The following is a 15042-nucleotide window of genomic DNA, read 5'->3' as shown; positions in this document are numbered from 1 at the left end:
CAGTTGGCCAACGTCACGGAGAAATAGCAGTGGCAACGCGGACCGCCCTGTCCTTGATGTGAGAAGGGAGACGCGAGGCGGAGAGACTGCAGCACTCAGGCCTGGCCGGGGCCTCGAGGAAGCGCACAAGGCAGGTTTCCGGGACAACCCGCAATTCCCGTCATCCGCCAGAAACATTTTAGTGGCAGTGACAGGGCAAGCGTGACACCCACAACACCGCAGTGACTGAGGGAGGCCAGGGGGTGGGGGGGCTGTCCTGCCCCAGCGGGCGGCGGGCTGTGCCCCAGGCTGCCGGGAAGCCAGGCGCCAGCCAAGGGGGTCCTGATCCGGCCTCATCTTCACGTCCTGCCCGCGGCTGCAAGCGACCTTTCAACTCTGACCAGGAACCCGAAGAGCAAGGGGTCTTACTGGAGCTGTGGCCCCCGGCAGGCCCCCGGTCAAGCCTAACTGTGCCCGTGCCCGATGCGGGCGGCGCCGGGCCTCGGCGATGTCCCGCGACCGGACAGAGAAAGGGAGCGGCGACAGGCCATCCGCTCTGACGGCTGGGGTCAGGGTGGCACCCCTGACGGACACTAGGCCAGCCCGTCATCAGTCCCGGATGCCCCGGTGACTCTTGGGCACGGTCACATACCTCAGCTTCTTCACGACGGCGGGCCAGCCCAGCAGTTGTTCGTCCCACAGGTACTCGGGGGACAGCACCTTGGTGGGCTTGTGGTCCAGCAGGTACCTGTTCAGGTGGCTCTCGTCGTGCCACACGGCCTCGATGCCGTGGGCCCGGTCGACCACCGTGGCCTGGTGACAGGCCGACGTGAGCCTCAGAACCTCGGCCACCGACCCCCCGAAAAAGCCTCCCGCGTAGTAAAAGTCGCCCTCGTCCCTGGGGACGTGTGCCTGGGACTGCGGCCGGCGCTCGTAGGTGAAGGCCTCGCGGGCCACCCCGTAGAAGCCGGGGTGCAGGGTGCCGAAGAGCGGGGACGGGATCTCCACGCCCACGTGGTCGCGGAAACTCACGTCCACGTCCGCGCACACCGGAGAGTCCACCTCGTGGAGGAAGCGCCGCCGGGAGAAGTTGCGGATCATCTCCACGCGGTGCACGGACACGTCCTGCCGGCGCGAGTAGCTCCGGACCTCCAGGACCCCCACCTGCCTCCCTTCCCCGAGGGGCATGCGGGGCACATCCCCCGGCCGGTCGGTGAACACGTAGCAGGTGACCCTGTGTCCCGCCATGAAGTGCTTCTCCGCCGTCTGCAGGAGCAGCTCCAGGAAGGCCACGTATCTACAGGGACAGGGGACAGGGCGGGAGGAGGGTCACTGCCAGAGGCTGGCGGCAGGAGCCCAAAGCCGGGGGCCGCGGACCTGTGCGCCTTATCGAGGAGGCAGACCCTGGGCTGCTTAAGGAACAGCCGCTGTCCTGGCCTGTCCTGGGCGAGTGTGCCCGCGGCGCCTCCCTAACCTCTGCCCCGGGGGACGGGGGACCACCAGCGCCCCATCTTACAAAGGGGAGCGAGCCTGAGGCGGAGGAGGCTGGAAACCCGTGCAGCCTCGAGTCAGCATGCTGGAGCCAGCAGCGCACCCCCGTGCCGAGCTCCCCTGGCAGACCCCCTCCACCCGCAGGACCCGCCCCTGGCAAATCCCCTGCAGGTTCCCCCCTGCTGTGAGGGAGTCGAGACCCTCCGGGCACAGCTCTGGTCAACGTGCCCTCGCAGACTTCGCAGAACCTGCAGGGCCGGCCACCTGCCCCTCTTGGCTCAGTGGTCGGTCCCTGGCCCCCCAGGACTGTGTCTGCCCCTGCAGGGCCTCCCTTGAAGGCTACTGGGCCCTCAGTCAACGGCAGGTATTCCGAGGAGGGGTCACCCCCCATCTCCCCCAGATCAGGACTCAGGCCCAGCCTGTGGCCAGGGGAGGCCAAAGAGGGCCCCTGGAGGAAGAGGGGGCTTGCTCGCGCCCCAGCACTGAACCCGAGCGTGAAAGGTTCCGGGTCCAGGTCTGTATCTCCCCAACCCCAAGAGGTTGGAAGTCTTCTCCAACCGCCTCCCATGGCTGGTCCCTCTTCGAGGGGGCTCGCTGCTCCCCACCCTGCACACAGCAGCTCCCCCGTCATCGGGCAAGTGCGGTGAGCCCCTCGGTGACAGTGTTTTGAGCAGGCCCTAAGGCTGCTTCCCGGTGCCTGGCCCAGAAACCCCTCCCACAGGGAAGGTGGGCACTCCGTGTCAATAGGGGACATGCACACACACACACACACACACACACACTCACACACACACACCCCTGCCCAGCCACCAGTCAGGTCACCAGGGGCAAGCCCAGACCCAGCCGATGTGATCGTGGGTTCACAGCTCGACTCGGGGAGTCTGGTTTCCTCTGAGGACATGCCCACCACCTGCCCACCTGTGCGCTCACTCCTCTGTCCCGGCTGTTACTGGCCATGTGAAATTCTGGAACGAAAGGTTGGGCCAGTTTCAGGTGGAATACAAAATGTAGACACTGCGGGGAGGGCTGAGACCCAAGTAACACAGCAGCTTTCCGGGGGAGATGTGCGTCCCCCAACATCCCCGCCCCTGCCAGGCGGCCCTGCCGCCCCACACCCTGCACGCCAGCCACGGTGTCTCCCGCCGGGGTGCTGGCCGGGGTCCAGCGTCTGCCATGACCCTAATTGTAGAGGACCTTGTTTCAGATAATCTAGAACAGGGTGTTATGCAGACATCGTGTGTGATACCTTGTTCCAGTTACTGGCATGTTTCCTACAGGATGTAGAAATGAGAAAGAGAACAGTGATGGGCCCGGAGACACCCCATAATCCCACCGCTGACCTCCACCTCCCCTGGCTCCCAGGTGGGTCCTGGGCGTTTGAGTCGGCATCAAAGTGGGAAAAGGGTGCTTGGCTTTCCGCGGCATCGCCCTCGGACGCCCCGGTGTCGGGGCTCCAGGACTGACCGGCTAGAGGTCACCTGCTTAGCCCACACGCGTGTCCAGACGGGCAGGCTGCAGGCCCCGGGCGCTTCTCCCTGCCCCTCCGCGTCAGCTCTGTGCTGCCCCTGCCCCTCGCCTGGGGGCCGTGTGGACTCCGCTCCCTCCCGCTGCTCCCTCTGCCGCAGGCCGGCGGCCACCACGTCCCCAGCCGGAGAGGGAGGGCCGACGAGAACACCCGCAAGCGACGTATTTCTGGCGTCTGTGCCCGGCTCGAGCGGCACCCGCTCCGGTCAGCTCCATGCGCACACACCCCGTCCCGTGCCCTGCTGAATTCTCAGCCCTCAAACTGTGCCGGGTGAGGAATAACACTTCACGTCGCGCTGACTCACTGGGACCGTCCCAGAGCCGCATGACGCGGGCCCCGCTGTTTACAGCGACAGATGGGAGCCGCGGCCCGGTGTCCGTTCACTCATCCCCGCACGCGTCAGCACCCGTGTCTGTCTGCTGCCGTGTGCAGGCACCCGCACACGACGGTGAAGCCCAGTCACCACCCCGCCCTCGAGCTCACAGCCTAGGCGGTGGGACGGCGTCTCCCCCACAGTGAGCAGCTGGGGGCCACAGAGGCAGAGCATCCCCACCCTCCCCAACCTGCAGTGACCCCCGACTCCTGGCCCGACATCCGGCGCCCTGCGTGAGCTGGTCCAGACGCCCTCCCCTGTGGGCACCCCTCACCCCACTCCGGCCTCCCTAGGGCCTTCCTCCAGGGAGCCCATGGAGCCCCGGCCCCTCAGAGGCCCCTGCCGCCACCGCCCCTCCCATGGCCCCCACCCAGGACGTCCTCATCTCCAGGGTTGGAGCCTCCTCAGGCTCCCGTGCGAGCTCAGGCTTTGGGTGGGATTGTCCGGGGGACAAACCCACAATAGGGCCATGCGGCACGGATCAGCGGCACGGACTCCCCCGGGGAGGGCACACAGCCGTGCCAGGCCGAGGACACGAGGCCCAGCTGCCCTTTGCTAGGGAGGCCTGTGTGCCTGGCACATCTCCTCTCCATCCACCCAGGAGGAGAGCCTGGGCCCTGTCCACGCTGACGTCACTCCACGCCCAACCTCAGGGCCAGGTGGGAGACTGAGGCCAGGGACCGGCCAAGGATACGTGAGGTGGGCAGAGTCCAAGCAGTGGGGGTCTCCGTCCTAGGCCAAACTCAGTCCTCCCCTGGGGTTCGCCCTGGGAATGAGACCCCTGAGATCCCGTCGCATCCCTATCAACCCCAAACGAGGTGGGGCTGTTATATCTGGATGTCCCCAGACCGTACAGGCAAGCACACGCACACACACACAGACACACACGCACACTGACCACCCGGCAGCGGCTCAAGGGGAGTCCACCCTGGAGGGGGGAGGTGACACCGGGGCAAGAAGAAGGGGACTGGAGGCAGCTCTGCCACGAGGCAGGGGCGCCCAGTGTGCTGGCAGCATGACCAGGGCTCATACGTGGGGTGGGGAGACGTGCCAGCCTGATGGCCAGCGGGGTCTCCCGGGTACCCAGGGGGCTGCCTGGGCTGGGCACTTTCCCAGGGCACCCGGAGAAGTCGGGGTTTGGGGTCTTGTGTCCGCCACCCGCCTGGAGCTAGAAGGAGACACCCCCCCTAGTGGGAGGGGGCTAAGGGACGGACCTCAGCTGACTCCTGTGTAAATTGGGCTGCATAGACGTGGTGTCCCAAGGGTCCCACAGGCTTGTCTGCTGGCCCTGGACCTCCACCCCTGCCCCAAGATGCTCCTGGTCCTGGGAAAATGCTTTCTCCTCCCTCAAGGTCCTTCTGAGCGGAGGGCAGCCTGGGGGCTTGGAGGACCGAGGACCTGGGTGGGCAGCACGTGGCCGAGCATGGACCCTGGTGTGAACACCGAGGTCAAGACCCTCCTTGTCGGAGCCCCGGGGCCTCATTAGGAAGGACTTCCAGAGGTAGTGCCCTGGCTAGGGTGAGGAAGCCTTCGGAATGAACGGGGCACCAGGACGGGAGAGGTGGAACGGGGGACAAGGGAGGCTTCTGAAGTCCTCACACCGCCCCTGGAGCCCGCAGGTCCTGCCCCTGTGGCCCCCTAGGACCAGGGAGGGCTGCTGCCTTGACTACATCCAAACAAAGGTGTGTGTTTTGTTTTCTGGTTTCCCTGCCTGGGGCTGTCATGCCGGTGCTGACCACCAGGGGGCAGGCTGTGTCCACTGTGCTCAGTGAAGCCTCTGGAGCGGGAAGGGACGCTCAGGGGTCAAGCTGGGCGTCCACTGCCCCCAACCCACATGTACCTCTTACTATTAGTCTGCATGTGCACAGCTTGAGCTGCTCAGAGGCAGGTAGGGACTCTGAGATCCTCTCTGGACACATACAGCTCCTGTGCCTCTCACCCTGAGCAGGGGATGTGTTGGGCCCGGGGGCCAGAGTCAAAGGTCCCGCGAGGTCCCAGCCCTCCAGGAGCTCACAGCCCAGAGGGGGAGGTGGGTCAAGGCACAAGAGGGAATCCGTGTGAAAGGAAAGACCAACACTGTCGGGAAATGAAGCAGGGTGAAGGAGGTTGGCCAGGGGCCCCTGGGTGGGGGGGGGGGTGTCTCACTGGCCTCCAGGGTGGCCCTGATGCTGGGACCCAGAAGGACAAGAGGAGCCAGTCCCGCACACGTCTGCAAGCAGTGTGCTGTGTGCTGCGGGGACAAGCAAAGCTGCAGAGACTCGGAGGCACAGAGGGTTTGTCCGGAGAGGAGCTGAGAGGAGCCAGTGTGGCCGGAGAGAGAGCTCGGGAGGGAGGAAGGCGGGCCCGGGCCCCAACCTGGAGGATGGACTGTTGTCTGTGCTGGGAGACACATTCGCCTTACTTGGACCACCTCACACTTTCTGTGCCAGTCTCCCGGCTCGGCTCGGCTGGGAGCCTCAGCCCCACGGTCACCCAGGAGGCCAGGGCTGCAGCCTCAGCTGAGGCTCGACTGGGGCAGGGTCCGCCTCCAAGACCGCGACCGGGCACGTGCTCTTGGCAGGATTCGGCTGGGACTGGGGGGTCTCAGGACTTCTGTGTCTCAGCCCAGAGCCTCTGCAGGTTCTTGGCACTGGGCCTCCTGGGGCAGCTCATGTTATCTGCTCTTGCTTCGTCAGAGAGAGACGCACACACAGACACACACACTGACACAGAGCCAGAGAATGGACCCGGGAGAAAAGGAACCCGGAGACACCACAGGCTTTCATGAACCAGCTTGGAAGCGACACCCATTGTCATATTCTCTCCCTCAGAACTGGTCACACGCGCCTTCCACCGGGGAGGGGAGGGGATGTCACGAGGATACAAGAGGCTGTGTTAGTAAAAGAGGGCACATGTCGGAGATAGAGACCCTTGTGCGTGCTGTGACACCACAACCTGACGCCAGAGAGGACACGGCTGGTCCTCCCGTGGCCCAAACAGAAACCGGGAGATGCAGAAGGCCGGACGGTCACACCACAGAGGGGAGAGCATCCCTCACGACCCAGGGCCAGAAGGTTCACAGGCCTCTGGGCCAACTAATGCTCGAAATTGGTGCGTTCCCCGGGATGGAGGCCAGACCCGTCCCAGTCCAAGGGGAGGCGACCCCCATGGCAGCAGGTGTCAGAGATGCAGGACCTCCCAGGGTGGGACTCGGGCAAGTGAGACCCGAGGGAGGCAGCGGTGGTCGCCTTCAGAGGGGCAGGTTTCTGCTCTGGGGACCAGCTGCCCTGGTGACAACGTGAGGAAGCAGAGGTCCCCAGAGACAGCTGTGACGGGCTCCCGTCTCTGGGAGAGAGTCCTCAGGCAGAGAGGAGGGACCGGGGGCTCCTGGAGGACGCTGCCAGCCTGCTGGGAACCAGCCCCTCCGGCTGTAGGTGCACCCAGGTGGCAGAGGGACCTGAACGGGACAGCGGTGCGTGGCCGGCCTCGCTTTCCCCATCCAAGGCCAACGTCCTCTGCAGCCCTTGCCACTCCGCCCCTCGCCTCAAAGCAAAGTGGTCTCTTCACTCAGGTTCCCTGGTGCCCGTTCAGGACAAGGATGCCTCCCGGGAAGAAAGAGGAGAACCGGCGGGGCTCACCCAGCCCGGGGGCCCTGGCAGACAAGCCGGCACTCGGCCTGTGGGCCACGGCCCTCTCCTGCCCCCACCGGCACCGTCTGCCCTCTGTCCCCTGACCCCACCTCTCAGGAGAAGACTCCAGCCCGAGGACCGCCTCGGGGCCGGCCTGGGAAGAGCTGGGTGGAAGGACAGGTGAGGGAAGACACAAGGGGTGTTCTTGACTCCCAAATCTGACGAGCGAAGTCTGGGAGGCGAGAGGAAGATGGGAGGAAATGCAGGGTGCGCATTTGCACGTCTTCCTAAGAGGAGAGGTGGGTGGGTGACCCAGGGACTCAGGCAGAGACCTGACGCCTTCAAGGGAGCCAGGAGGAGGATCCGAGAGAACCAGAGCAAACCCACAAAAGCACAGGGGCGGCGGGAGAAGCCGGAGACATCCATGTGCAGGTCCTCCAGGGCCCCACCCTTCGCTCTATGTGTGTGTGTCTGTGTGTGTGTGTGTGTGTGTGCGTGTGTGTGTGTGATGGTTAAAAACCTTGGTGAATATGGCTTACGTGTCTTCTTAGGGTGAGGAGGGCCATGGGGACGGCGCTCCCCCTTGCTGGCTGCGGGTCAGAGGCCGCACCACCTCCTGGGTGGGTCTGGGGCTCCCTTTTGGGGTCCAGGTGCGTGCACACAGCGGGGAGCAGACAGGGTGCTGAGGGCAGGCATGGACACATCCACAAAGGAGCAAGGACAGCAGCGGTTTCTGTCTGGGGGGTGGGGCAGAGGCTGTTAGGGTCTTGTGCTTGGAGTTGGGGAACTGGGGCTGGCAAGGCACAGCTGTCCCGGTGACGCCCCCTCAGGGCGCCCGAGTCCACCTGCCCCTGGGGGAGCACCTGCGACCCTCCTCTCTGCCTGAGGGCTCTGTCCTGCCCCAGGGGCGCCTCCTCTCCTGCCAGCCGGGGCCAGCCTGCCACCTGGGAGCGCAGGTACCCCGAATGCCCTGGGGACAGGGCCGGTCCGGGTAGGACACCGTCTCCCAGCGGACTTGAGCGCCAGGCCGCCACGGTGCTCCCCCTCCTCCTCCGGGCTGCGTGGGCCCAGGTCCTCCTCTGCTCAGGGACCACCCTCTGTCCAGACTCCACACGCTGGCACTTGGGGCAGGTCGTCTGGACCTTCTGGACTCGTGCTTCCTTGTCGGGAACGTGGGCAGAGCCCTCCTCCCAGACTCACCAGAGGGGACACGGCCAGGAACATTCAGACCCTGCAAAGGAAGATGCCACGTGGGGGACCTATCGGGTCGTGCTCACTGGAGAGGTCACGGTGCTCAGCACACAGCAGGCACCTGAGTTCCCCAGCTGAATTAGGGAAGGAGGAAGGGAAGGAGGGAGGGAGGGAAACCATAGAAGTGGGGTCCACACCACGTCAGGTCAGAGGTCCGGTCAGAGGGCGTCACAGCTCGGGCCCTGGAAGGGGGCACGGGACACGTCCTTCTGTCCCTCCAGCGCTGACCTTCCTCCACGTGGGACCTGCTGACCTCCTGGATCGTCTCTACCTCCTCCACAAACAACGCTGAGTGTTCCCAGAAGGGGGACAGCGGGCAGGGGCCAAGGAGGGGCTTCCGGAATCCTGTGCCCTGGGGGACTCTGGGACAGCCTTCCAGGTGGCCCTTTTATGTCCTCCAGGCACCAGGCCACGATTCTACCTCATCTCTCAGGGAATGCGCCAACCCATCTAGAAGGCCCGTTACGTCCCCATGTCACAGATGGGGACACCGAGGCTAATAGCACAGCCTGGGTCACTAGTAAGACGAACTGGGTCAGGAATCCTTGACTTTGGATTGTTCTACCCGCGGGCCTGCATCTTGGCGTCCTGGGGCTCGGGGTCCCTCTTCCTGGGAAACCCCACCACCTGCCGAGGGTCCCCACCGAACTCATGGGAGCAGAGCTGACCAACCTGCCTGGGGCCCCACATGGGGCTGGGGAAGGGCCGACTCCGGGCTCTGGGGGCTCTCCCAGTACTGGGCCAGCCGGTCCCCTGCAGGACGAGGACTTCTCGCTGGGGATCGGCTGGGGCCTCTGCTTCCTCACGTGGATACCTAGGCTGCCAGTCCCCAGACCAGAAACCTGCCCGGCTGAAGGTGACCAGCGCTGCCTCCCTCGGGTCTCACTTGCCCGAGTCCCAACCCGGGATGTCCCGCATCTCTGACGCCTGCTACCACGGGGGTCAGCTCCCCTTGGACTGGGACGGGTCTGGCCTCCATCCCGGGGAACGCACTGGCTTTGGCGCATTATTTGGCCCAGAGGCCTGTGAACCTTTCTGGCCCTGGGTCGTGAGGGATGCTCTCCCCTGTGTGGTGTGACCATCCGGCCTTCTGCATCTCCCGGTTTCTGTTGGGGCCACGGGAGGACCCGCCGTGTCCTGTCTGGCTTCAGGCTGTGGTGTCACAGCACGCACAGGGGTCTCCACCCCGAGACCATTGTCACCGAAGGGGCCTCCATTTTCCCACCTAATCCTTAATCCATTGTGATTTCAATGTCAATGGAGAAAAAGTCTATTTCAAACGGCCACAAAGTACAAAAATGAATCTGTCTCGTCTGAAAATTCGGTACAGACCCAAAGGTATCTCTTGTGAGATTGCACTTGAAAGAAACCTCCAGAGGAGGTAACAGAACATGGAGAGAAAGCAGACTGGGGGTTCCCAGGGGCTGGCGGGGGCACGAATGGGGAGCGAGGGGTCCGGATACACGGTGACGCTTGGGGACCGAGATATTCTGCCGCAAAATTCTGTGGCGTGGTTCACGGCGTCGTGAGCGTACCCAGTGCTCAGGAATTGCACAATGTAAAATAAATAAAACTTTTTATTGAAGATTAATATAGATTATAACTAATGAACAAATAAAGTAACAGCTATGAAGTAGAAGAGAACAAGTATAAGGGAGAAGAGGAAGAGATATTCTGGTGGGGGGTCGGGGTCAGGGATTGGAGAATAAATTTGAAATAAAATATAACAAAAATAAAGTAAACACCCCGTGTAGGCCTTCAGGCCCTTGATTTGTGACTGCCATCCATGTGGGAGCAAGGGCGGGGGCAGGGGCGGGAAGAAGGGCGTTGACAGGGGCGGGGGCAGGGGCGGGGAGAAGGGCAGTGGCAGGAACAGTGTTGGGATCAGAAGCAGGAAAGGCGGAACCAGGAGAAGTGGGAGCAGAAGCAGGACCCAGCTCACTCTGCTCAGGTGCCCACTGTCCCCGCACAGGTCCCAGGTCACCTGCTGGCTCTCCGGCCCCTGCAGGAGTCGCTCCAGGCACCACCCCTGCCTGCAGAGCAACCGAGGCACACGATGCTGTTGGGTTGATCTCTGGAGCTGCACCAGCTTCTGCTCCTGTCCCAGACACTTGAGAAAGAAACAGAGTGATGGTTGCAGGGGCTCCAAGGCCTCAGGGTGAGAGGAGGGAAGGACCCCCACCCCACCCAGCGCCGGCCTCTCCAGGGGCCTTTGCAGAGACACAACTCACCCCGGAGCCTCCCCGAGAAGCCGTGGCCAGGAACGCACACCAGGACCTCTGCCCCCCTGCAGGCCGCAGCCCGGGGCTCTCAGTCTCTGCTCCTGGCCTCACACCAGCCCCCGGGGGCTCCTCCATTGGTGGCCCGGCACCGCCCTGGCCCTGTGAACCCACATATTCCACCCCCAGCCTTCTCACCCTCGGGCTCTAGCTCCGGGGGCTCCGGGTCATCATCCCAGGACCGGTGAACCAGGACCCTGTGGAGGGGCCAGGGCGGTGAAGGAGGCCTTCCCAGGCCAACTCCAGGCCCTGCTGCCCGAGATCTCCGTGCGGCCACTCTCTCCCTCGATCCAGGGTGGCCCTCCTGGGCGACGGGGCACTCGCACAACTCTGTAGGACAGGTGAATCGGGATTCCGACAGTCGCCTCCCGATTTCATCGGTTGATTTCTGTAAAGACAGTGACCCGCGGACGGCCCGGAGACATCACAGCCCCGCCCAGCCATCCTCAGTGTCCTTCCACCCTCCCTCCCCGCTGCTCCCAGATTGGACACAGACCTGAGTGTGCACAGACCTGTGCCTGGGACACAGTGACATCCACCAGCAGGGCTCGGGATGAACCTTGGGGATGAGAGAGCCACCCCAGCACACCCTGTCCCTGCCCTCCAGCCATGACAGGGGTGTGAGCCTGACCCGCCCACCAGGCATCTGACCCCTTCATCAGCCTGCACCTGCTCAGGTGGGCCCTCCACACACGACACCTCCTTCCACGCGCGCACACACACACACACACACACACACACACACGGGAGGGGACGTGGGGCCGCACAGGTCAGATCAGAGCGGTGTTGGGCTGGACTGGCTGTCTCGGGGTCTCCTGTGTTACCTTTGGGTCCCTGCGAGCTAGAGACCTGAGGCGTCCTGTGCACGACCTGACCCACTGTCTCCAGGGTCGGGAAGCGTCACGGCCACGGGCTCCCCTGAGCCGGCAGCCACGGGACATGGGCACACAACAGGAGAACATGTTCGTCAGGAGAAGGTGTCCCAACGAATGAGCCCAGTCGGGCGCTGTCTCCAGAATGTGGGTGCCTGGTGACCTGGGTTCCGAGTTCTGTTGGGGTCTGTTACCAGGGAGGTGAGGTCACTTCCTGGGGTCCCCTTACCCGGCTTCCTGCTCCTACAAGAGCCCCGCCCAGGCGGCAAAGGAGTCCCCTCCACCCCATGCCCTGTCCCTACAGTGACACCAACACAGCCCAGACACGTCCCCGCGAGGCCTGGTGCGGCCGGTGCCGCGGCTTTGGGGCCACAGAGCTGGGTTCAGACCTGGGTTTTCCCCCTGACCAGTGCTGAGACCCTGCACTGTGCCTCCCGGGGCCCCCGGTCACCCGTCTGCACAGTGGGGTCCTTGTGGCATCTACTTGTAGGGGCGCCATCAGGCAGCCACCTGTAGACACGTCCCGTGCCTGCTATCCCGTGAGGCTCGTGGGCACACGTGGCCGTAGAAGGACGAGGAAGGGGTCGGCCTGGCACGGAACACACTCACGCGGGCCTGGGTCCTCTCTGGGTCCAGGCACAGCCACCCCTCCTGCCTGGGTCCCAGGCCCAGGGAAGGTGGAGGTGAACTCGTTCACACCCTGTGCCCACCAGACACGCATGCCAGGGGCTCCATTACATTTGGGCTCGGGTCTCAGAGCCTGGTCTGGGCCTACGTGCTGGGCGGTCCCCACTGTGGCTCCCAGCCTTCCCGATTCCTGGTCCCACGTGCCTCTGTCACCCCCTCCCCTCCCGGGTGGATGGCCCATGTGACCGGGTTCTAAGGGCTAGAATATGATGACCGGGTGTCATTTCTGAGCCGATTCATGGAATTTCTGGTTTCCTCTCTCGTGGGTCCATTCTCTGCCTCGGACTCTGTCTCTCTCTTTGTGTCTCATAGGCGCAGGTCCTGTGGGCTCCAGGGTCCAGGTGACAACCCTCCCTTGTGAAGCCTCCCTTGTGGCCCGTGTCCCTCCCCTGGCCCAGTGCTGAGGTCCCTCACGAGGCCTCCTCGCCCCAGCCAGGGCTCTGCCTGGGGAACCACTTCCTAATGAGGACCCGAGGCTCCAACAAGGAGGCCCTTGACCTCGGTGTCCACACCAGGGTCCACTGCTTGGCCACGTGCTGCAAACCCAGGTCCTCGGTCCTCCAGGCCCCCAGGCTGCCCTCCGCTCTGAAGGACCTTGAGGCAGTAGGAAGCATTTTCCCAGGAGGGGAAAACAGAGGGCCAGGGATGAAGATCCCAGGACACAGAGTCGTCTATGAGCCTGTGGGACCCTTGGGACACTGTCTATGCAGCCCAGTTCAGGAGGAGGAAGCTGAGTCCTTCTGTGCCGTAGCCCCATCCACACTTCTTAGTTCCATGGGCTCAGCGTGGTGGACACAGGACCCCAGGCCCCGTCCTCCCCTAGTTCCTGGCAATCCCCCCGGACACCTTGGGGACCCCCTGACCCTCAGCCGGCATGTCTCCCTCCCTGTGCTGTGGGTCCCGGGCTTTTGCCAGGAATCCTGATGTCCCTGCCCCATGGCCCCACTGCCTCCAGCCTTTCTCTTCTTTCCCCCGTATTACCCACCCCCTCCCAGTGTGGACTCCCCTCTGATCTCCAGTGGGACAGTCAGAATATGTGTGTGTGTGTGTGTGTGTGTGTGTGTGTGTGTGTGTGTGCACGCGCCTTCTGGAGATGCCCAGAGGTCACAGCCTCACAGGGACGGGGTGGATAGGGACCCCCGAGCATCTCAGGGGCTCTCATTCCCAGGGGGAACCCCATGGGGGGGTAGAGGCTGGCCTAGGACTGGAGACCAGCCCTGCTCCTTGGACCCTGCACACCTCACTTGTCCTGGGCCAGTCCTTGCCATTCCTCAGGGTCCCTCTGTCCCTGGGGATCAGACGGGGAAGTGCATCAGTGTGGCCACGGCCCAGGCTCGCCCCCGGGGGTAGGTGGATGGGAGGTGCCCCGGGTACACAGGCCTCCCTCTCCAGGGTCAGCCGGGTCTGTGTCATGGCCAGGTATGCCCAGGGACCGGCACTCAACACCTGTGGATGATCCAGAGGTGACGCTGACGTGCATGACTGCAACCGCTCCCCACCTGGCTGGTCCCCCATGTTCCCACCTCCGCCAACTACTCTGGAACCCCAACCTTCCTGAGCCCCAGAACCATGCCCTCCTCATCCAGGCAAGCCTCAGGGTGTGAGGCCAGGTGGGTTGGACATCTGGGGACACGACAGCCAGTGACTACACCCATCCCGCCCAGCTGGCCTGGACCGCAGACTCCACCCCAGGGTCCAGGTGCTTGGACCCTGTGGCATGACTTGACCAGGGCTCCTGGAGGCAGGAGTGGAGGCCGACTCAGGGCAGGGAGAAGTCGGTCCGCCCCTTGCCCTTCTCCTTTCCTCCTTCCGCCTTGTCTTCCTGGCAGGACCTTGGACAGAGGGCCGGCCTGTGCCTGGCTGCAGCCCTGGGCGGAGTCAGAGGGTGGGAAGAGGCCCCTGGAGGCCAGGGGGCACCTCCAGGAAAACCAAGTGTCAGGGGGCTACTTTAACTGGCCATCCCCGGGGCACTCAGTGATTTCAGCCCTTTGTATACATGAGCCGTGACCCCGGGACCAGGTCCTGGCCTCTTCCTCACCCCAAGAGGGCCTCATCCTCCCCAGCTGAGGCCCCGTCGGTGGCCGGCCCTCCCTCCAGCCCCGACAAGACCAGCTGCTCCACAGGCTCTACATCTTTCCCGGCTGGAGCCCGAGCAGCCATCAGGGGCCTGGATCCGGGCCCTGGAGCCCCTCAGGGAGGACAGGTGAGACCGGGCAGGAGCCAGGAGAGGGCCGAGTGGAGGCTCCTTGAGGTCATGGCCTCCTGCTCAGCCCAGACCCAGGTGTGTGCTGCCCCCTATGGCACCTGGACCCCAGCTGCCGGGCAGGCTCGGGGACAGAGACCACAATGTGGCTCCTGGTAGCTCACAGGTGTCCCTGTGTCCTGTAGCTAGACCTGTCCTACCAGCTGGACTCCCTCCTGGTCGGCCAGCAATATCTGTGGCCAAGAGGAACAGGCCACCTTCAAGGTCTGGGAAGAATGAGTGACCAGGCAGAAGGGGACGGCTCGCCCTCGGCTCGGGTGGTCCCTGCCGGGATGGCGGGGGCTCCGGAGGTGGTTTTCCAGCTCTCTGCTGACCAGCCCTGTGCCCAGAAACAGCTGCCTCCCTTCTCTGGGCCTCACTCTCCTGCTCTGTGAAATGGGTGATGCAGAGCGATCACTCCCACGGCAGGAACAAGGCGGGACCCCAGGGCCCGGGATGTCCTCCCGATCCTTCCCAGAGACTCCAGGGCCCAGGCTGTCCTCCCATTCACCCCCAGAGACCCCAGGGCCCAGGCTGTCCTCCCGGTCCCTCCCGGAGACCCCAGGGCCCTGGCTGTCCTCCCGGTCCCTCCCGGAGACCCCAGGGTCCGGGCTGTCCTCCCCGTCCCTCCCGGAAACCCCAGGGCCCGGGCTGTCCTCCCCGTCCCTCCCGGAGACCCCAGGGCCTGGGCTGTCCTCCCCGTCCCTCCCGGAGACCCCAGGGCCCTGGCTGTCC

At 64.3% G+C, this 15042-nt stretch overlaps 1 protein-coding gene across 1 annotated transcript; it reads right to left on the bottom strand.

Annotated features, from left to right (window-relative positions):
* Nucleotides 1-588: 588 nt before the first annotated feature.
* LOC124522343 (histo-blood group ABO system transferase 2-like) lies at nt 589-14225 on the bottom strand. The gene is made up of 7 exons (XM_047093720.1): nt 14104-14225; nt 10561-10703; nt 8900-8980; nt 8456-8515; nt 7587-7713; nt 7087-7140; nt 589-1276 (listed from the first exon to the last, which is right to left on the bottom strand). The coding sequence occupies exons 1-7, from the start codon at nt 14223-14225 to the stop codon at nt 589-591; spliced, it is 1275 nt and encodes a 424-aa protein (XP_046949676.1).
* Nucleotides 14226-15042: the final 817 nt, after the last annotated feature.

Source organism: Lynx rufus, unplaced genomic scaffold (assembly GCF_022079265.1).
Source record: "Lynx rufus isolate CCGP_SWC_20201006 ecotype Redwood Valley unplaced genomic scaffold, mLynRuf1.p SCAF_36, whole genome shotgun sequence".
Taxonomy (NCBI): domain Eukaryota; kingdom Metazoa; phylum Chordata; class Mammalia; order Carnivora; family Felidae; genus Lynx; species Lynx rufus.
The sequence above is the reverse complement of the archived record's forward strand: the minus strand, read 5'-3'. Positions and strand labels throughout refer to the sequence as shown.